Source organism: Gossypium hirsutum, chromosome A08, assembly GCF_007990345.1.
Source record: "Gossypium hirsutum isolate 1008001.06 chromosome A08, Gossypium_hirsutum_v2.1, whole genome shotgun sequence".
Lineage (NCBI taxonomy): Eukaryota > Viridiplantae > Streptophyta > Magnoliopsida > Malvales > Malvaceae > Gossypium > Gossypium hirsutum.
In genome coordinates, this window is record NC_053431.1 from 123,607,274 (window position 1) to 123,629,787 (window position 22,514).

A 22,514-nucleotide genomic window follows, 5' to 3' on the forward strand; every position below is an offset into this window, starting at 1 on the left:
TAAAAAAAAAAGAAGTTGAATCGGTTGATTCGCGAATCGATATTAATCAGTTAAATCGACGGTTAAATTTCTTTATTTTTAATATACTTTTTAATAATTTATTTAATTAAATCAGACCAACCGATTATACCATTCCAATTGGGAATCGATAGTCTGAATTTTAATGAAATAGTTTTAAATTAACAACAACGAGAAACTCTTTACAAATACGTACACCTAATTAAGCCTTAAACATAAATAAAACATTTTATTATTCAAGAAAGCATTCAAAGGTGATAACGGCATAGAAGATGAGGATTGATTAATCTGAGCCGTTGAAATCAATCAATCAGCTTTGCAAATTTCCATAACCCAATGGTTATAAGCACGACAAACAATTTTCAAAGAAGAGAAACCAGCTTGTTTGGTCAATGCCTCGAACTCTTGTTTGGTCCTCTCTTTAGCACCTGGAAGAATATGAAATAAAACTATGTCTCGTTCCAAGATTGTTTTCGAAATAATGTCTGTCTCTGGTACTTCTCTTATTATGGCTTCCACCGATACGATTTTACCATTTTTAGGCAATGCATCGTAACAAACTTTGAGTAACTTCAAGCATTGATCATCGCCCCAGTCATGAAGCACCCACTGAAAAGAAAAGCACAATATTAAATACTAATTTAATTTTCAAAGTCAAACTAAGTTATCATCCATGTTGGTTTTATAGTTTGTAAAGACTAATTCTTTTGAAATTTATAGTCGTTTTTTTCAATAATATTCTCTTCAAAGTTCGAATTTTAATCCTCAATTCGTGAGAATTAACAAATTAATGTGGATTTATATATTTCTAAATACTAACCTTGAAGAAAATAACTTCCGCTTTAGGAATTTCCATAAACATATCTCCAGCTATGTGCTCCACCCCTAAAATGTTACAAAAGAAAATGATAGAAAATTGTTAAGCTCATTGTTCAAATCATATATTAAGCCCCAAGAAAGGGAAAAGCAAATTAAGAAATAATATAATAGGTTAAAATTTATTATTAATTTTTGTAGTATGCGTAAATTGTAGATTTTATTTTTGTATTTTTTAGAATATTGAAATTTCAGTCTTGATCAGATTCAATTATCAAATTCATTAAGCTATGTTATTTCTAAAATTTTATTTGACAAATATATCATTATATGTGTAATGACATGGTGAAACTGAAATTTATGTTCAATGGGTTTAATGGCTGTCATTTATGTCAAAACTTAAATTTCTAAATTTAAACTAAAAAGGATTAGATTGAAGAACATAATCTAAATCTATAACTAATTTACGCATAGTATATAACTAATTGAAAATTTTAACCAAGCAGATTTTGTCAGGATTGAAATTTTAAAATTAAAAAAAAAGTACAAAGACTAAAATTGATTAAATTAAATTATAGGGACTAAATCCAAAAATAATTAATATTATATGGACTAATAGTATAATTCGACCAACAATATTACCTGGGCAAGGAATTGCATCTTTAATTACTTGGGGCAGGTCAAAATTAATACCCCTGATCTGTGGATGCTTTGAAACAATGAGTTTAAGGTTGGTACCAACTCCACCTCCCACATCGACCACTTGGCTCACACCCTCAAATCCTTTGTAATTTTTAAGAACTTGGTTCATTGTAAAAGTGGTGTCAATCGACATTAGTCGATTGAAACATTCTGACATATCATCATCATCAGCTAGCAGTTCAAATAAGTGTTTCCCAAATGCTTTCTTGCATGAGAATCCTCCCTCCAACGTCACATCCTTCAAGAATTTCCTGTAATAAAAATATATATTTATATGAAAATACAATATATAGATAAGTTAGGTTGTGGTGGCTGATGATGATTCATGAAAGTCATAAGAGAGTTCTTATCACTGGGCCTTGGGGGTCTTCATAGGGTACCATGCGCCTTTCCTAATATGTCACAGGCTTTTCTCTTATTGGTTTTGTATATTCCTTGAAGTTTTTAAGTACGAATTATCATGTCAAGAAAACACATAAATGGAATGTATGAATAACAGATGTCCTCGTAGTGTGTGATCATCTCCTTGTGAGCCAACGAGATATATAGGTTCTGGAAGAGTAGTCTTATTCTTGTGGGTCCTTAGCTCGTGGAAGTCATGAGGTGGACTTGCGAGGCGTAAGTATAACATAGATGAAGGATAGATAGGGGATAAAGAACAAAAGAAAAACTTAATTACCAGCATTCGACAACGTATTTTTCGAGGAGGATACGTAACATAGGAACAAAGGAGACTCCATCTTTGTTTCGAAGGAAGTATTTTCCGACTGATGAAAGACCATATGATCTTTGAGTCAGCCCATCTTGGCCAGTGATTTGATTACACGTTAAGATGGAGTGAGTGGCCAAAAGCTTGAGCATTCGATCAACAATGGAATGGGCGTTTGGATTATTGGTGGGAAGCTTAGAGACGATATCAGCAATCGACACCGTACCAGGAGGAGTGTCGGCAGCTTTGGCTATAATCTCTAACAAGCCAAGATCGACGACAACTTTCAAAGTGAAAGGGAGTGATGAAATGGAAGCCAAATGCATGGCTTGCAAGATGTCAGCTTCTTCTTCATGATTTGATGCAGAATCATTTTGCTGTGAAGAACCCATGGCGTTTAAATGCCTTAGAGAAGAAGATGAAGCTTTAATTATCAAGTATATATTCAAAACAACTCATCCCATTTTATATAGGTAATAGAAACATCCAATTGCATGTAGCTAAAGCAAGCCAATCGACAATGGAGGGTTGAATTATAATAATAAAAATGCAAAATCAAGCACATAAAAAATATGCAAAATCAAGCACTTAACATAAAATATTAGAAAAACCCTCAATATAAACGAAATAAAACCCATCACTAACAATATGATCTAGAATGCTATCTGTAAAAGTAATATAGATTTAAATAATGGAAATTTGAAAAAATTAATTTTTACCTTTGCTTCGAGCTAAGGATAATAATTAAAATATTTAAATTTAAATATTATCTAAATTTACAGTAATTGATTAAAAAAACAAATGGGATATGCAAATATATAATTATGCTTATATGCTCTATCCACTGCTATCCTTGTTTAGATTTAAATTTGAGTTATATCTAACTATACATTGGTTTATTAGCTTGATTTATCCTGTCAATTTATATAAGAATAAAATGATTGAGTACGATGGAGTGGGTGGCTAAAAGCCTGAGCATTCGATCAACAATAGAAGGCACGTCTGGGTTATTGGTGGGGAGTTTAGAGGTGACCTCAGAAACCGACAGCGTACTAGGATGTGTAGTTTATGAAAAAGAGAAGAATTCTTTCTGAACCTCATAAACTTATCTTGAATATAGTATTATGGGTATTTAATACAATCACGTAAGAGCTAACAGTAACAGCTAACAGTTGACTACTTAACAACTAGCTAACTCCTTTAACTAACTGCGACAGTAACAGTAACTGTTGGAATACTCATAACAGGATGAGTGTCGGCGGCTTTGGCTATGATCTCTAACAAGCCGAGATCGACGATGACTTTCAAAGTGAAAGGGAGTGATGAAATGGAAGCTAAATGCATGGCTTGCAAAACGTTGCTTCATCTTCATGATTTGATGAACTGCAAAACGGTGAAGAATCATTTATGGCGGTTGAATATCTTAGAGAAAGAAGAGTTTAATTAGCAAGTATACGTTCAAAATAGAGGTGCTCCTCGCCGGGCCGGGTTGAGTTGGTGCCGTGCTCAACCAAAGTTTAGGCGTACCTAAAAAATAGGCATAAATTTTGCTCAAATTCGATTCGGAGAAAAATTTAAAATTAAGTTCCAACTCATCTGTATTAATTTTTTATATAATTTTTAAATATATATATATAATATCTCAAAAATACTAAAATGTTAAAATTAATATTTCTCAACAAATTAAAAATAAATTTTAAAAAATATATATATTTAAATAATATTAAGATAGATACAACTTAACAAGTAAATCTTCTAAAAAATAACAAAATTAACAATAAAACAAGTGTAATACAATATCCAAATAATAGCAACAAAATAATAGTAACATAATAGTGAAATTGTAATAAAATAGGAAGAAAACAAAGATAAAATAGTATTAAAACAATAAAAAATAGTAGATTTTTTTGTCTTTTTGTAAATTCAGGTCAAGTTTAGGTAAAAAATACCTTACCCGAAGCCGAGACTCGACTTATTTTTAAAAGAACCTTATTTTTTGCTCAAATTCATTTTTGAGTTTATACTTTTACCCAAACCTTTCTACTTTTTAGACAACTCGGCCTAACTCATAAATAGGTCTATTTCAAAATAATTGACTCTGATTCTCATTTTATATAGATAAAAACATCCAATTGTAAGTAGCGAAATACAGGAGGAGCAATTTTCAATTTAACTATATTTGGTCGGATAAATGTTTTAACTCCTAAATTTGGTACTTGATTAAGGGAATATTTTATATTAAAATTATCTCTATCCCTTTAAGGAAGGTTATTTTTTAAATATATAACTTAAACGTGGAAAATACCGTCACACCAATTTATTAAATTTATTTTGACTTAAATTTTTAAGATTATAATTTTTGGTAGAATTTATTAAATTGATATTATTGCCACCCCTATATGCATATTATATATATATATATATATTCTTTTTCAAACATTCAATTACTTCAATCTTAAGTTATTGTTTAAAATATTCAATATACCCAATTTGTCAAAAAGCCTACTCGGCTCAATCAAGGAAAATCCAAAGTTATTTTCTAAAATATTAAAAAGTAACATTTATGGATTCATTGATAGCCCATAATAATATTTTAGGGATTGAATGAAATTTTAATCTATATTTTATAATTTTTAAAAGATTAAATTAATTTTTTATAATTAAAGTATGATTTTATCTTTACTAATTTAAAATTTTAAAAAATTTTAAAAAACTTAAATAATAATTTTTCATTTTAGAGGCCGAGCTCTCTACCAGCCCCTTAGCTACGCCTCTATTTATTGATATCCATTTATCTTATTATTAAATTAACAACAATAAAATTCCTACAATCAACTAATAAAATATTCAAAGGTGATAACAATGATTAATCTAAGTCATTGAAATCAATCAATCAGTTTATCTCCCTTTCAATGGTAGTTTCCTAGATACTTTCTCCCCCTAAAAAAAACAACACCATATCCTAAAAGTAGCAATTCAGGACTATTTATATTATTGTAGGGCTAAATTCATACCATTTTCCACATACAAATATCATCTAATATAGCTAACTGTCTTTGTCACAAACACTTCAGAGCAAATTAGCATAAAGTTACATAACAACATTACAGACATATATGGCTTGACATGGCTCACTGAATCAAACAAACTACTCTTGGAACAAGCAACACTAAGTAAGACTTTGTTCTTCATCTTCAACATTCTTCTTTCCTCTTCTTTCCTCTTCTTTCTTTGGTGCGGTTTCAATTTCCCTAGTAAACATAGATCTTGTTCTCACCCTCTTGGGTTGGGTAGTGCCAGAGGTAGTGGGTACTCTCTTTATCACAATATTTGATCAAAGACAATTAGATATATGTAAATATCTAAATCTATTATATATACTTGTCGAAACTGTTTTTTTAATTTGAAAAACGGAGATCGACTTTGAAGAGAAATATGGAGTTGCCACCAATCCTTTTTGTTTCGGTGTGATCGAATCACTTATAAAACATTTTATTTTATTAGAATATTGATTTTGGCCCACGAAATTCAAGAAAACGAGTTCGGGAGTCGGTTACGTGCGAGGAAGGATTAGCACCCTTGCAACGCCCAAAATTGGTACCTTATTGATTAATTAATGTCCTAATGTCGAAAATTTGAAAAGATTTTGAAATACAATCCCTTTAAGAAAAAGTTTGGATAACTTGAAGTGAATATTGAGATTCTCTTATTCCAAAGAAATAAAATATCATATCCAGCACGTTAGGATACGACATTTCAAACCCTCGATATCAAGATCATCTCATGATTTCCAAAGTTCATACATTGAAAATTTTAAAAGGATATTCGGCTATTTAGTCAAACGAAAAATCGAGACCCAACACGTTAGGGCACAATTTCTCGAATTCCCAAACATGGAATATTGCCTTTGTTTTTAGCAAATTTTTTTCTTTAATAGCATTTATTTCAGATTTAAAATAAATAATAATAATAATAAAACAGAAAAGTAATAAATGAATAAATCAAAACAGGTTAAGGACAACTTTGAAATTAAAACAAAATATGAAATCTAAAAACTAAACATTAAATCAACAAGAGGATTCAGATGGAATGCGCGCGCAAAGAATAGGGGTTGACTGGGTAATTATCCCAAACCCTTAAAACGCATCATTTCAATGCAAACCTAAATGAATCAAAAACAGAAATTATGGGGTAAAAATAACAAAGATAGAAAAATGCAAGACCACATTGCATTACACCGCAAAAATAGAAGGGTCTATTGCGCAAATATCCCTTCACAGCAAAAATGTCGGATCCCGAGGGTATCGGGTTGGATCGAATAGGGTGTGTGGCCTGTACGACACCGTTTTACAGCCACTGAAATAGGCTTTAAACGGTACCGTCTCACATCTTTTATAAAGTAAAAAAAAACCCTAAAACACTCATGAAATGAAAAAAAAAACTAATCCTCTCCTCTGCTTGGCCGACCCAACAGTCCCTTCATTCGGACGCCCTTACACCACTGTAAGCAGTGGTTGGCAACACGCAGAGGTGCCATGTAGGACCAAACCTCGAGAGTTATCAGTTTCGGCCTCGAAATCCCATTCTTACTTCGATTGCGACGAAGAAGATGGTCTCCGATCACTAAGGTAAATCCTTCCCTTTTGTTTTTATTTTCACATGCTAAAGATGAATCAAAAATTAAAGGAGAAAAACGAAGGAAAAAAAAAAGAGTATCCATATCTGAAATCACCTTCGAAAAATCTTGTTTTTGATTGATTTTGTCTGTATGCCTCCCTCTAAAAAAAATACACTGTTGCACTTGTCTTTTTATAGCCAAAGTGAAAAATCAAATACACGTTGTTTGCTTTCTGCTTTGCTGTATTCTGTTACTCTTTCCTTCTCGCAGGTTCAAATGACGTGGAGATAGCCGTATGGAGGAAGCCAGGCGTGGGCGCCGCAGCACGGGGGAAGAGTCTTCCAGAAACCCAAATATGCTAGGCTATTTGGGCCAGTCTTGGAATTGGGCTATTGGGTCCGTGCTAGGATTGGACTATTGAGTCCAAGTATTTGGGTTAAGGTTACTAGGCCGGTAGGTTTTGGGTTTTTACGAGTTTCGAGTTAGGTTTATTTAATTTAATTTGGGCCAAAGTTTTGTAATCTTTTCTTTGTTTTTTTTTTGGTTATTTTAAAATACTGTTGTAAATGGACTTTTATTTATTGGTTTTTGTTTTAATTTAATTTATTTATTTTTGGATAATTTTATGGGCTCGGACGAAATGAGCCTTCTACAATACTCTTTAGATTTAAATTTGAATTATCTATATAAGCATAAATAACAATATAGAGCAATGGAAAGATCAAATATGAATATCTTTAACCATTGTTTGAACCAAATGTCCAAATTTAAATATTATAACACCACTGACAACATGTCAAACTATTGGCGAGGATGTTGAATTTAGTTGTACGAAAAACTGAAAACCGTCAAAGTCTTCTAAGCACTCGAAAACCTCATGGAATATTTTTGCTTCTTTTTTTTATTTATGTTTAGGGACCTTAAGCTTTGGTATTTATAGTGGTGATTCCCCACATCAACTTCATGTCCTACTCTCACACAAACAAAGGTGTGAAAGTAGTAGGGAACAAAATGTGGGCACGTGGGAGTGACCCCACGAAATGTGGGGCTGTGGGAGGTTTTCCCACTAACCAATTCCAACATTCTCCCACTTGGTTCGTATTGGCCATGACCACTTAAAATTGAAACATAATGCACGAATTATGGTGATATTTTCTTTTAAAACTTGAGTAGTTTCTTTTATGTATCACAACATATCATGTCTCAACACTTTAACTCAAATTTCTTAAAAAATAAAACCAATGTTTATTCCAAGTCCAAACTTTAATGACATTTCTCAAATTAATGTGCACACAAAATATAAGAAATATCAAACTTAACAGAATTTCTTTATAATCGTTCTTACAATGAAAATTTTCAAGGTGGGAACAAGTCTCATAATGACAACACAATCCTTAAATTTGTATGGTGGCATGCCTTTACTCAAATGATCAACTAATAAATGCTCAGTGTTAATATGCTCAATGACCACTTTCTTTTTTAACACATTCTCTTATAGCTAGATACTTAATATCGATATGTTTCCTTTGACTTTCACTTTTGTTGTTCTTAATCATAAAGACAGCAGCTAAATTGTCACAATATATCATAAATGGTTTAGAAATCAAGCCTATAGGGTATTCATTAGAGGATCAGAAATTAGATTTATTCACGATTAATTATGATCAATTTGATTAATTTATTTTATTTTTATCTTTTTAAAGATAGTGAAGTGATTTCAATATGACTATTGAATTTTTACCTTGGGTTTATGTAGTAAAATTTAGATTTAGATGGCATAGATTTGATTTAAACAAATGATGTCCCAAAAAGGATGCCATAGATTTGGTGTACTTTTGATTGAATATAAATATAAATATGAAAATACATACTATAAAAATGAAAAATTATATATAGATTCTAAAATATATATGAAATAATTAAATATATAATCTCTAAAAAAATATTTTCTTTAATTCACATTTTAAATATTTTCTTTTCTATTCTTTTTTTTTTCCTCTGTGTCGTTCACCCTGTTAGAGTCACTTTTAAGAAGTCAACAATAGATGGCGGTGGCAAGATTGGTCTACAAGTTTCCAAGTTTCTTCATGTTTGAAAGTATAAACAGGTGAAGTCGATCTCGGACTCTTAATGGAAGGAATTATTTCACACGAGGGTTGTTTCTCATACTTGAAGAGTTTAAAGAGATTTACGAAGTTTAGAAAGCACTTTAATTGATGTAGATATGACCTGCAAGCTCACAAAAATGATGTCAGTGTTGTTAAAAATATTAATTATGCATATTGCACCTTTGCAGAATCAAACTATCAACCATGGCACGATGAACTTATGCAACGTGTCATATCAGGATTTTCGAAGCCTTACAGACAGTAATGATGTTGCCATTGGCAACTTTGTTCGAAGTTTGAATATTACCTTTTCTCCTAAGGACCTAGGAGAGCTGAGCTATTTCTTGGGCATCGAAGTGGTTCATAAAGGGAAGGATGTTCTGCTAAGTCAGAGGAACTGTATTCTCGATTTATTGAAGAAGTCTCACATGGAGTGTGCTAATGAGTTGCCAACACTTATGGTGAGTACTTGCAACTTGTCCGCTGCAGTAGGTAGTGCCTGTACTAGTTAAGAAGAGCAACAGTACAGAAGTACTGCAGGTGCATTGTAGTATGTGGTTATCACTCGGCCTAATGTTGCTTTTGCTGTAAACAAGATTTGTCAGTTTATGCACAAGCCTCTAGATGTTCACTTCACAGCAGTAAAAAGAAATCTGAGATACTTAAAAGGTACAGTCAATTATGGATTGGAATTCAAGGCAGGAGCTAGAGTGTCTACTATGGGTTTTGCAGATGCAAATTGGGGTGTAGATCTAGACGACAAGAAGTCTACCACAGGGTATTGTTTGTTTATGTGGCAACCTTGTGTCCTGGTGTGCTAGAAAGCAGCATGTAGTGTCTCAATCTACTGCTGAGGCCGAATACAAGAGTATGGCCTATGCAACAGCTGATGTTCTTTGGCTAGAGTCATTGCCAAGTGAGTTGCAGGTTAAGCTTGATGATACACCAGTTCTTTGTTGTGATAATTATAGTGCGGTAGTTGTTGCTGCAAATCCAGTTATGTAAGTTCAAGCATGTTGAGCTTGATTTATTCTTTGTCCAACAAAAGGTCTCTTCAAACCAACTTCTTGTTGGTCAGGTTTCTACTGAAGATCAAGTGGCAGACATTCTCACATAGCCATTGTCCACTGCTATGTTTAGTAGGCTACAGGAAGCTGGGAATTGCTCAAGTGACGAGAGAAAGTGTTGGGTGACTATTAGAGTATTACAATTAGCAGTTGTTTCGTTTGTTAGAAGTAGTACAGAGGAGGTTAATATAGGATTAGTTGTTAGCAGTAACCACATTCATAACTGCTCTAACTTCTTCATGTATGTAAGTCAGGCTCGTCCTTGATTTGAGGACTACTTGTCAGCAGTAACCACACATTCATTGAAGGAAGGATAAAAACATTATAATATCAACTTAATAGAATATCTTTCATTGAGATCCATGTAAAAATTTCAACTATCATCTCCTAAAATTAAAAATGTTATAATAACTTTCGGGAAAAATATGCTATGCTACCTCCCAAAATAATGTTATTATGCTCGATGCAAATCACAGGCATGCACTCTTGTATATATAAAAAGAAAGAAGAAAATAATGGATTTTTTTGCCATGTGTCAAGTTTTAAATTATTGTCTTTATTTTCTAACAAATCACACTAATCAAAATACTAATTTAGAAAAAAATAATTCATATATCACTTGTGGCTAAAAAAATTTTAGATACTAACATGAAGAAAATGATATAACTCATGTGTCAATCCATAAATATGAATTGCCATAATGTTTAAATATTTTGTATTTATACAAAATTTAATTCATTTATAGTTTTTTTTCCCTTTAGACCCATGAATATTTATATTGTACTATTTACATCATATATTTTTGTTCGTGTTATATATATATTGTTATGCATAAAAACCTCATTTAAGACCTCACCAAATCAATCACCTGGACCAATAAGAGACTCGACTCTATGAAGTACAACTCAATCAATTGAGGGCTCCATTGCTTGCCACGTAAACCGCCGTCAAATCATATAAACGTCCACTTGATATTTTTATCACCGATTCTCAATTCTATCACAGACCGCCTTATAGACACATGCTGAAACTCATAAACAAGATGGCATTGTCAATGCAGAACCATTGATGACACTCTCATTCCTATTAAGATACTAAGAAACTGAAGACAGCATATATGTGATATTCCCAAGAAAGTACATGATACTTAGAGAAAAGAACACCCAAAAATAAGGAAATCAAAGGGACGCCAAGGGCATGTAACAAATATTTCATCAACAACAGAGTTATTCAAATGATAAGATAGAAGAAACTTCTTTGCCATTTTTCTTTTTAATCTCTCTGGAATGGTATGGGATTCGGATTTCCAATATCTCGGGAGCCTATCACTTGGCGCTGGCGAGTTGGGTGCGGAGCAGCTTGGCAGCAGCAACCATGTTGCTCAGGGCTGGTTTCACCTCAGCGTACTTGCGAGTCTTGAGCCCACAGTCAGGGTTAACCCACAAGATGTTGGTCTCGAGCACGGCAAGCATCTTGTTAATTCTGTCAGCAATCTCTTCGGTTGATGGTATTCTGGGAGAGTGGATGTCATAGACACCGGGTCCAATTCCAGCACCGTACTTCACTCCTTCACGGAAGACTGACAGGAGCTTCTCATCTGAACGTGAGTTCTCAATGGTTATGACATCGGCATCCATGTCAATGATCGAGTGGATGATATCATTGAAGTTGGAGTAGCACATGTGGGTGTGGATCTGTCGGATTTTTGACAATGAAATGAATGAGAACTGTGGTGATCATAGAATATGGAATATGCAAATAAGAAAGTTCAATGTTTCCGAGAATCAAAAAGAGTGAAGCAATATATGAACCTGGGTAGTGTCTTGGACACCACAGTTGGTGATTCTGAAGGAGTGGACAGCCCATTTTTGGTAGAAGGCATGCTCGGACTTCCTAAGAGGCAACCCTTCTCTCAAAGCAGCCTCATCGATTTGGATAACATTGATACCAGCTTTCTCAAGATCCTCCACTTCATCCTTGATGGCCAAGGCAATCTGGTAGCAAGTTTCGAATCTGAAAAGAAGGCAATCATAGAATGTCAAAATATCCATATTACAAAGTAAAAATGCTGGTAGAAATGCATAAACTTAACATCCCCCCCCCCCTTTCCCCTGCATACCTCGGTTGATCATTTCTGACAAAGGACCAGTTGAGAATGGTGACAGGGCCCGTAAGCATTCCCTTCATTGGGCGTTTAGTCATGCTTTGGGCAGTAGATGACCAGAAAACAGTCATTGGTTTGGGGCGGCTAACATCACCGTAGATGATTGGTGGCTTGACGCAGCGAGACCCATAAGATTGCACCCATCCGTTAACAGTGAAAGCAAAACCAGATAATTGCTCACCAAAGTACTCAACCATATCATTTCTCTGCACAATTTTAAGTATTACTAAGATGCTTGCCAATAACTAAATACATAGTAATCTCTCTTTTACTGAAGAAGGGCCAAAACTGAAAGGAATTCTCACCTCAGGCTCTCCATGAACCAGGACATCAATGTCAAGCTCTTCTTGAAGGTCAACAACTTTCTTAATTTCCTCTTTAATGGCTTTAACATAATCATCCTCTGAGATCCTGTGGGAATAAGAGAACAGTAGTTAAAAGTAATGATCACATTAACATTTTTCTAAGAAAGATATCACCAATATTTTCTGGATTAACTACTCACTTGTTAGCCTTGAATTCACGACGAACTCTCCTGAGCTCCAAAGTTTGAGGGAAGGATCCAATGGTTGTGGTGGGGAGGACTGGCAGGTTAAGCTTTTTCTGCTGGGCATCGAGTCTAGCAGTAACATTTGTAGCACGACGGTGGTCAGAGCCCTTCAAAGCAGCAGCCTGGAAATGCAAGCACAGAAAACACAGTAAGCAAAGAAATGTTTACACGATGAAAACAATTACAGCAGAGCATTAACTCGAATAGTGAAGTTGAAATTTTTGTTTATCATAACACTTACAGCCTTTTGAACAGCCTCATTGGTCACTCTCGGGGAGGACTTCCTTGAAGCCTGAGCAGATGCGTTGGCAGTGAAGAAGGCCTAGAAGTAGATGAATAACCAGTAAGTGACATGGTGGTATAGATGAATCTTACAAAAGCACCAAAATACAAAAAACAAAATACCAATCCGGAGATGATACGTTCTTAGTAAATTAGCCAAAAACAAGTAGCAAAATTATATGGAGATACCTCATCCTTCTGACCAGCCAATGCCTTGGCAAGTGCATTGACTTCGACGACTTTCTGGGCAGCGAATGCCAGCCAGGATTTGATTTCGTCATCTAGCTTGGTCTCGTTTACTAGATCAACAGCAGTGTGGAGAAGCGAGCAGGAGGTGGACACCACAAGCTTGTCTGCACATTGGAAAATTAATCAACCGTATCAGTCTATAATAAATACCAAAATAGTAATGTACTATTCACCAAATAATTATGATATATAAAATGCAATGAAAAAATAGAATACCTTTGCCCACAACAGCTTCAAGAGCCTGCAATGTGCTAAGTGAAGAAGCAAGATCATTGGCCCAAATGTTCCTTCCATCAACAACTCCAGCAAAGAGGTACTTGCCCTTAGGGAAGTTACTCTTGATCAACTCAATGGTCTGGGTTCCACGAACCAAATCCAAACCATAAGCAGTGACACCCTTCAATTCAGTGAGGGTCTTGTATGCCTCAGCAGTGAGATCAGCAAAGTAGGTCTCAATCAGAACATTCAAGCCAGACAGAGTGGTTTCTAGTTCAGCATAAGCAGCGGTAAAAGCTTGCAATTGGTGAGAGTCGAGATCCAAGACAAGGGTCGGTTCATCAAACTGAATCCATAAGGCACCAGCAGCCTTAAGCTCAGCAATAACTTCCCTGTAGAGAGATTCAATATCATAATAGCATATTAGAACAGTTAAGATAAATTTATAAAAAAAAAAAAATTCAGACAAAAGGAGAACAAACTCTTACTTGTAGATGGGGAGAATTTTTGGGAGGAGAGAGAGGAGAGAGAAGGTCTTCTCAACACCCTTGGCTGGTTTAGACAGCAACAAGTATGAGACAGGGCCAATAAGGACGGGGATGGTGTCAACTCCGAGCTGCAAGTGGGACAGAGAATCAGCATTCAAGTTTAAGACTAAAAAGTTGAATAAGAACTATAAACATAGGACAAAGTGGGGCACCATAATCAAGTGGATCTAGCTAGTACTACTAGTCTCACGTGGGCATTCTCAAAAAATGGATAGTGTAAAATGTAATTCTAGAGGGTGAGAAACTACTATTCATATCAGAAATATTTATCAGTTAGGTCCAGAGCCTTGAAGCACCCCAAATCAGGCCATCATAAGTGAGCTAAAAGTATAAATATACATGACAGACAAAAAGCTACATTGTTATAATATATAGAAAAATTAGACCAAAAGAACATACCGCCTTAGCTTCCTTGTACTCATCAACTGCCTTGTGAGATGCATAAGAGAAGTTAACATCAGGGCCCAATTCTGGAACAATGAAGTGGCTGAAACGATAAAACTCAAAAGAGTATTAGTACCAAAATCTCAGTATGCATGGCAAAGCTGATAAAATAGACAAAGAAATAGCAACTTACTAGTTGGTGTCAAACCACTTGGTCATTTCCATGGCAGGCACAGAGGCATTTCCTCTGGCCATTGAGAAGTAAGTGTCAAATCCGATCTCTCCACCGTTCCAGCCATATCTAGGTGGAACAGCTCCAAGGATCGATGTTGCATCGAGCACCTGGTCGTAATAAGAGAAAGTGTTGCTCGGGATGTACTTGATCCCAGCAGCAGCCATTTGTTTCCAGATGGATGACCTGAGATCAGCAGCAACCTTTTGCAAATCCTCGGCACTGCTCTTCTTGTCCCAAAAAGATTCCAAAGCAAATTTAAGCTCTCTCTTAGGTCCCATGCGGGGATATCCAACAATGTGAGAGGCCATTTTTCTAAACAAAAATAAAAGAAAAGACAAAGTTCAACATTATTACATAAAGTTACTATTAAAAATAACTTAGCATGCAACTTTAGCATGCCCCTGTATTCCAATAAGTGATAGAATTCAGTATAGACAGACCAAAAGATCATATGAATTAATGTTTGGAAATTATCATATATTTCTCTAATAAAACATATTCATATGAAAGCAAGACAACTTAGGGGAGTAATGAGACACCTATAGTTAAAAGGTACTCGGGTGCAACTAGACAAAGATTAGAATTTGATAGGTATTTGGTCGAGCTCGAACAATCAAATGAGCCAAACTCAAGTGTCCTAATGGTTCACTCAAGTACACGAGACTAATCGAACTTTTTATATAGGTGAGCTTTATATACGTATCAAGCTTGAAGTCCAACATGTGACTGTAAATAGGAACCAAAGGAATCAGATATAAATACACCGTTACATAGAGAACCAAACAAAATGCAGATCTATAAACCAATGACAATTTATAGCAATAAACCAATGATTAAAATTTTCTAAACAAAAATAAAAGAAAAGACAAAGTTCAACATTATTACATAAAGGTACGTATTAAAAATAACTTAGCATGCAACTTTAGCATGCCCCTGTATTCCAATAAGTGATAGAATTCAGTATAGACAGACCAAAAGATCATATGAATTAATGTTTGGAAATTATCATATATTTCTCTAATAAAATATATTCATATGAAAGCAAGACAACTTAGGGGTGTAATGAGACACTTATAGTTAGAAGGTACTCGGGTGCAACTAGACAAAGATTAGAATTTGATAGGTATTTGGTCGAGCTCGAACAATCAAATGAGCCAAACTCGAGTGTCCTAATGCTTCACTCAAGTAGGCGAGACTGATCGAACTTTTTATATAGATGAGCTTTATATATATCAAGCTTGAAGTCTAACATGTGACTGTAAATAGGAACCAAAGGAATCAGATATAAATACACCGTTACATAGAGAACCAAACAAAATGCAGATCTATAAACCAATGATTAAAGCACTAGATCTATACAATTATAAAACCCCAAAACACTGGATCTATTAAATTGCTTTCAAAACAGACAAGACAAAAGAAAAGCCAAATAAACTGATAGAATACTAACACTAACGATTAGATCTCACTACAAAAAACACAGAATCTTGAATAATTCCAAAAACCTAAGCTAAATCAATTACTTATAAAAACTCATAAAGAAAATCAAGTGAATGCTTACACTTCTTAATAAATGTCAGCAAGAAAAATCGATAGAAACAACTCGAAGCAGAGTTTTTAAATCGTAATAATGAAAACCCAGAATGAAAATGAACTGCTATATTCGAAATGCTGAGACTTTCAAATAGATTTCAATAATAAAAAAACCACAACTTTTTTGGAATCTTTTAGATCATATTTAATGAAATCCCAGAAAGAAAAATAACCAAGAATAAAAGTTTACATTTAGTAAAAGATCTCAGTGAAAATATACACAAATCTCTCAATGTTTTTTCTTTTTTAAATCATGGTAATGAAGATCCAGCAAGGAAAGGAAAGAAAGAAGAGTTAGAATGACAGGGAACCGCAAACAGTGGGATATGAAAGGAGGGAACCGAACCGTACCGAAGTGAACGGAGGTGAAACCGGAGAGAGAACCAAAAATAAGTAACTCAAAGAGATACAGAAAGATAGAGAGAGAGATGAAGAGGAAGAAGTGGCACAATTTTAGAGAGTGGAGGGGTTGGCTATTTATAGCTGAAATGGTGTACTATTGGCTATAAATGAGTGAAATCCCAGATCTGAATCTAACGATGATGGTGATTTTTTTTTCTTCTCTTTTTTTGTATTTTGCTTCTTCTTTTTTTCTTTCTAGTTTTAGATTTTAGTGAAATTTAAGCATACGCGCGGCCTTTTTAAGTGGCGCGTGGTGGAGTTGTTTTTGGTTGGCGGTGTGTGAGAGAAAATACGTATTTTTCTACAAACGAGATTGTAATTTCGGATAAAAAATGTTTCGTAAATATTAATGTTTTATTATTATCCCAACCAAATAGGTGTGATCCAAATTGGATCCAACCTAACATTATATTTAATTTTATGGAAATTTTATTTGATTTTATTGTCCATGAATTTTTAAAAGAAATCGGATAAATGGGTAAATAATTTAGAATTGATTTTATATTTTTTTATGATTTTTTAATTAATAATTAAATTGATTAAACTAAAAATTAGTAGGATAACAGAACTAATTATTGACTCGATTTTTAAAATATCGATAAAACAATACCATATGTTTTAAATAAAAATATAAATCAAATCATAGGTATGACATTTATTTAATTCTACTTCACTAAGATTTATCATAATAGTAACCTAAATTTATAAATATGTATTTCTTTTTATTATAGAGACTGAATTAAATTAATCATTCTACAATTAAATGAAATAGTTTAATATTTATGCTATTAAAAATTTTGAATAAAACTATAATTTTAACATATTAATATTTACAGTTTAAAAGGTGACATAAAAAATATTTTTTATTTGTAATTCAACTTCAAATAATTTCATTGAATTATAAAAACTTTAAAAATATTAAATTTTAATTCTTTTAAATAATATAATGATTAAATTAATCCATTTAATAGTAAAAAGAGTAATTTTATCATGCCCGTATAATAATAAAAAATTACTAAACACTTTCACTTTTTTTTTGAAAATTCCTGAATTAGATTAATTGAAAAATAAAAGGTTTACAAAAGTTTTACCATATGAAACGACAATTGAATAACCAACCTCACAAATAAATAAATTAAACCATTTCATTATTTCTCGTAAATAACCCAATCAATAATAAATGAGCTATCTCATCCCTTCTTTTAAGGCATCTAAAACAACAAAACCAGTGGCTCCTTCAAAAAATAAAACGTCTCTTTCCAAGTAAAAAAAATCGAGACTTCCTTATCTCTTCATTTCTTTCAAGCCTCGGACACTAAGAGAAGCTTGATTTGTCCGCCAATTGTCCATCTCCACACCGCTGCTATCACATATGAAGACACCCTCTCCAACAAATAATTATTTTCCTCCCTTCGCAAACCCTCTTTAGCAAAAATGTGGGCCAGCTCATTTTCGTTTCTTGTTACATGCCTAAACATACATCCAACAAATCTTCACTGGTTTTCTTTGCGTCAATTATATAGGCACTCAACACTGATATGCCAATCACTCCTGCATGTAGCTTTTTTATCACTGAAAGATTATCTCCTTCAATCACGACCTTGCTGAGGCCCAAATCCAACCTTATCTGAACTGCCTGGAGACATGTTATCGCTCTCGCTGCTACAATAAAGGTAGGTACGTGATCATTTATAATTATTCTCGAACCCATTATCTTACTATCTGTATTACGGGTAATTAACCCTAAGCAAGATTTGTTTGATCTGGAAAGGTAAGCTGCATCAAAGTTAATCTTGTACCAAAAGGGTTCAGGTGATCTCCACCTCTCCAAGCCAACTCGCTTACCAGGTAATTTTTTGTTAATCCCCTATAAGTCTTTTACATACAATCTGGTGAAATTTGCTACTCTATTGCTTGATTAATGACTCCCATCATGAACGATTTTATTTCTGTCTGTCCAAATAGCCCAAATAGTGCATGTTACTAGTAGGGGTGTTCAATCGGTTAACCGACCGGTTAATCGACCCGAAATAACATTAATCGAATTAACGACCTTTCAAAATTTTTAACCGTTAATCGAACCAAAATTTTTTCAAAAAAATTAATCGAACCGAAAATTATATGTTTTTTAATTTTTGGTTAAAATAAGTATAAAATTAGTCGAATTAACCAAATTAACCGAATTAACTGAATTACCCGAATTACTCAAATTAACCGAATTAACTGAATTAACCGAATTATTTGTATAAAATTATATGTTTCTTTATTTTTATTTTTAGTTTTAGATTTTTATTTTTATTTATTAAATTATTTGTAATTTTTATGATTGGGTACTTGGGTTAATATATATTAGATTGTGTTGAGTTTATGTTGGATTGGGTTTGAGTGAATAGTGGGCTATTTATATATTATAATTTTATTTATTAATTTTTTTGGTTAAATCGAAAAAATTCGGTTAACCGACCGGTTTCAAATCGAATTAACCGTTAATTGAAAACTCAAAAAATTATTAATCGACCTCCGACTGAATTAATTCGGTTAACCGACTGATTAACCGAATTGGGTCGGTTAACCGAATTTTTTTGATTTTACCCGAATTTTGCAAACCGCTAGTTGCTACCCTAATCTGGGCCATCGAACTCTCATGGTAGATTTTACCAACCCAGTTTCTATAATCATCATGTAAGGACTCCTAATCCCATATTATATTTAACTCCTTCCAAATTTCTTTAATAGAAGTACAGTCACGAAACGCAAGATTCAGAGTCTCAACACCATCGATACATCTAGGGCAAGCCTTCGAATTATTGATCCATCTGTAATGTAAATTGTTGTTTGTTAGGAGAAATTTGTTAAAAACTCTCCAATTTGTAATCTTTATTTTCTCCGGTAGATTTGTCTGCCATAGTTTCCTGTAAAACTATTGAAATGTATTAAGGTCGTTGTTAGCCATTTGGCTATCATCCTCTTGTATAAGCATCTTGTAACCGCTCCTCATAGAGTATTCGCCCGTTGGTTCACCTCTCCAAACTAGCTTGTCTTAAAAAGAATGACACAATAGAGGAATACACAACACTTTCTCGGCCTCTTCAGTAGACAATATTCTAGTTATAATATCCACCTTCCATTGGGTCAAACTTGGTTCAATTAATTTTGAAATTGGTGACTGACCAACATTACTGCTGTGGATTTTGTAGTCCATTGAACCTGACACCCGCGCATCAGTCCAGATACCAATGTTAGAACTGCACCTACCCTCCAAAACATGCCTGATTCAAGCAACCCTTTTGTAGCCCAGATGCTTTTCTAGGTATATGAAGGACATAAACCTAATTGAGATCCCATAAAATCAGAATCAGGATAATATTTTGCTTTTAACGTACACGCAAATAACGACTCTGAATAATTCAATTATTGCCACCCTTGCTTTGCCAGTAAAACTACATTAAACTTGGACAAACATCTAAACCCCAAACCACCATTTTCCTTCAGGTTACATAGCCTAATCCATTCACACAAGTAAATCCCTTTTCTTCCATTATGTTTCTGCCACCAAAATCTGCCAATAACTTATTCCAATTAGGCACACAAAGATTTTGGTGATAGAAAACATGACATTGGATAAGTAGGAATAACCTACAAAATGCACTTCACAAACACCTCTTTTCCTTGTTGGGACAGTAGCTTTATACACTGATTTTTCATATGACTCACCATTCTATCCTTCAAATTCTGAAATTCTCTCTTCTTTCCCCTTCCCACCATATTCGGAGGACCGAGGTATTTCTTCGACTCAGTTAAACATTAAACCCCCAAAGATTGGTTGACTAGTTCTTTCGCTTGATCTAAACTATTTGAGCTTAAAAACATTAACGATTTTTCAAAATTGATACATTGACCTGAGCAATCTTCATACTCTTTCAAAATATTTTTTAGCAGAATGACTCCCCTTTCAGAAGCCTCTCCAAAAAGGATACAATCATCAGTGAACATGAGATGAGAAATTTCTAGAGTGCTTCTACAAATCTTAATCCCCGATAACCTATCCTCCTCATTTGCCAAACGCATCAATGTAGAAAGCCCTCACTATAGATATGAAACAGGTAATGGCTTAAGGGGTCTCCTTGCCTAAGACCTCTTGAAGGGTTAAAAGGCGCTCTTGTTACCCCATTAATATTAATAGAGTATGTCACCGATGAAATACAGTGATATAAGAGTCAACCCACTTAACAACAAAACCCATCTTAAGCATCTTTGCTCTTAAAAAATTCCACTCGACTTGATCATAAGTTTTACTCATGTTGAGTTTAAGCGGAAATAATCCTTCCTACCTGATCTGCAATTTTTAAATGCATGCAGAATTTCATAAGTCAAAAGTATGTTATCCGTAATCAGCCTACCAGGAACGAAAGCACTCTGTGCCTTATCATTGCAATTCTCCAAGACTAATTTGAAATGATTTGCAACTGATTTTGCAATAATTTTGTACAGAGTCGTACATAGGCTGATAGGACGAAATTGTAACAAACTATTAGAATGTGCAATTTTAGGTAAGAGAATTATTTGGGTAGAATTTATAGATTCCAAAGAATTACCTCTATTCAATATACTAAGATAATACTACCCCACATCATGGCCAATCACATGCCAATATTTCTGATAGAATAACGTCGATATTCCATCAGCTCTTGCAGCATTCGTTGGTCCCATATCTTTTACGACAATATAAATTTCCCCCATTTTATAATTCGTTGTTAGTTCTTTGTTCATATCCTCAGTAATGCACCACTTCGCCTCTAACAATATATGCGCTAAATTTCCATCACCCTTTGACGAAAACAAACCAGAAAAATATTCCTTCACAATCTTTTCCATTTCCTCATGCTCTACTTTAAATTGGCCATCATCATTTTTAAGCTCTCGAATTAGATTTGTTCATCATCTCTACAAAGTGAATCTATGAAAAAAATATTATATTCCAATCTCCTAGCTTTAACCAGTTAGCTCTTAAACAATGTTCCCAGTATAATTCTTTTTTTTCAATCACTAAATTCATATGCAACTTTGATTCGATCAACCCACAAAGATTTTCTCATGTTCTATCCTCTTCATTTAATTGCCCAATGCACCTTTGAATATTTAATGAGACACATTTCTTCTGTTTTTTGAGTATTTCAGCCCATATCTGCAACCCCTTTCCCAGTATAGAAAGACCGACCGAAGCAGTGTCATTACTACTTTTCCACAACCTTAGAACGTCCTCTTCGCAAAAATCCTCAAAAGTCCACCAAGATTCAAATATAAATCTTTGGTTAGACTTTCTCTAAAAATCATTGTTAGTCGAGATAAGTAATGGATAATGATCCGAAATTGAATGCGCCAAGTGTTGAACATGAAATTTAGGAAATAACTCCCACCATGCCGATTTTACTACTCCATGATCCAATCTTTCTCTATTATTGTTCTCTACCAATCTACCTCTCTCCCATGTAAACCATTTACCCGTAAAATCCATGTCTGCTAGTTGATAGTGATCCAAAGTGGCTCTAAAACTATTCATCCTACCTTCCTCTCTAGGAACCCTGCCATAAAGAATCTCATTAAAGTTACCACAAACCATCCAAGGTAAGCTCTAATCATGGCCAAGCCTCTTCAGCAAATTCTATGTTTCTTCTCTATTCCAAACATCTAAGGAGCCATAAAAACCAGTTAGACGCCATTTCGTACTTTTAGTATCTTCTTGAATTTTTACATCAATATGATTCAGAGACATACTTATTAGAGAGATATTGACACCAACCTATCATTTAATATTCAGAACTCACGTGAACCCATCATATCAACATCTACACC

The 22,514-nt window shown here is 34.0% G+C and overlaps 2 protein-coding genes and 1 long non-coding RNA gene across 5 annotated transcripts; 1 reads left to right on the forward strand and 2 right to left on the reverse strand.

The window, feature by feature from the left end:
• Nucleotides 1-227: 227 nt before the first annotated feature.
• On the reverse strand, nucleotides 228-2,733 carry LOC107936296 (caffeic acid 3-O-methyltransferase). Its single transcript, XM_016868990.2, has 4 exons — nucleotides 2,216-2,733; nucleotides 1,477-1,787; nucleotides 839-903; nucleotides 228-627 (listed from the first exon to the last, which is right to left on the reverse strand). The coding sequence occupies exons 1-4, from the start codon at nucleotides 2,635-2,637 to the stop codon at nucleotides 325-327; spliced, it is 1,101 nt and encodes a 366-aa protein (XP_016724479.1). The 5' UTR covers nucleotides 2,638-2,733; the 3' UTR covers nucleotides 228-324.
• An 8,353-nt stretch (nucleotides 2,734-11,086) lies between these two features.
• Nucleotides 11,087-16,988, reverse strand: LOC107936305 (5-methyltetrahydropteroyltriglutamate--homocysteine methyltransferase). Of its 2 annotated transcripts, none has more exons than XM_016868997.2 (12): nucleotides 16,611-16,988; nucleotides 14,625-14,978; nucleotides 14,447-14,534; nucleotides 13,988-14,115; nucleotides 13,500-13,891; nucleotides 13,224-13,387; nucleotides 12,994-13,074; nucleotides 12,708-12,874; nucleotides 12,508-12,613; nucleotides 12,158-12,408; nucleotides 11,850-12,051; nucleotides 11,087-11,732 (listed from the first exon to the last, which is right to left on the reverse strand). In XM_016868997.2, the coding sequence occupies exons 2-12, from the start codon at nucleotides 14,972-14,974 to the stop codon at nucleotides 11,364-11,366; spliced, it is 2,298 nt and encodes a 765-aa protein (XP_016724486.2). In that variant the 5' UTR covers nucleotides 14,975-14,978; nucleotides 16,611-16,988; the 3' UTR covers nucleotides 11,087-11,363. The 2 variants fall into 2 exon arrangements, with proteins under 2 accessions (XP_016724486.2, XP_040931085.1); XM_041075151.1 differs by lacking the exon at nucleotides 16,611-16,988 and adding an exon at nucleotides 16,228-16,285.
• Nucleotides 16,989-17,863: 875 nt separating this feature from the next.
• On the forward strand, nucleotides 17,864-19,684 carry LOC121204723 (uncharacterized). Of its 2 annotated transcripts, none has more exons than XR_005899919.1 (3): nucleotides 17,864-18,338; nucleotides 18,433-18,509; nucleotides 19,398-19,684. It is a non-coding gene; the product is annotated as an uncharacterized lncRNA (long non-coding RNA). The 2 variants fall into 2 exon arrangements; XR_005899920.1 differs by having other exon boundaries at nucleotides 17,864-18,334.
• The last annotated feature ends 2,830 nt before the right edge of the window (nucleotides 19,685-22,514 follow it).

Coding starts and splice junctions, on each gene's coding strand:
- LOC107936305 (XM_016868997.2), bottom strand. CDS start 14,974: ATGGCCTCTCACATTGTTGGATATCCCCGCATGGGACCTAAGAGAGAG. Junction 14,535..14,624: donor AAGTGGTTTGACACCAACTA/GTAAGTTGCTAT, acceptor TTATCGTTTCAG/CCACTTCATTGTTCCAGAAT. Junction 12,052..12,157: donor GTCAGAAATGATCAACCGAG/GTATGCAGGGGA, acceptor CCTTCTTTTCAG/ATTCGAAACTTGCTACCAGA.
- LOC107936296 (XM_016868990.2), bottom strand. CDS start 2,637: ATGGGTTCTTCACAGCAAAATGATTCTGCATCAAATCATGAAGAAGAA. Junction 904..1,476: donor AGATGCAATTCCTTGCCCAG/GTAATATTGTTG, acceptor GTAACATTTTAG/GGGTGGAGCACATAGCTGGA. Junction 628..838: donor CGGAAGTTATTTTCTTCAAG/GTTAGTATTTAG, acceptor TTTTCTTTTCAG/TGGGTGCTTCATGACTGGGG.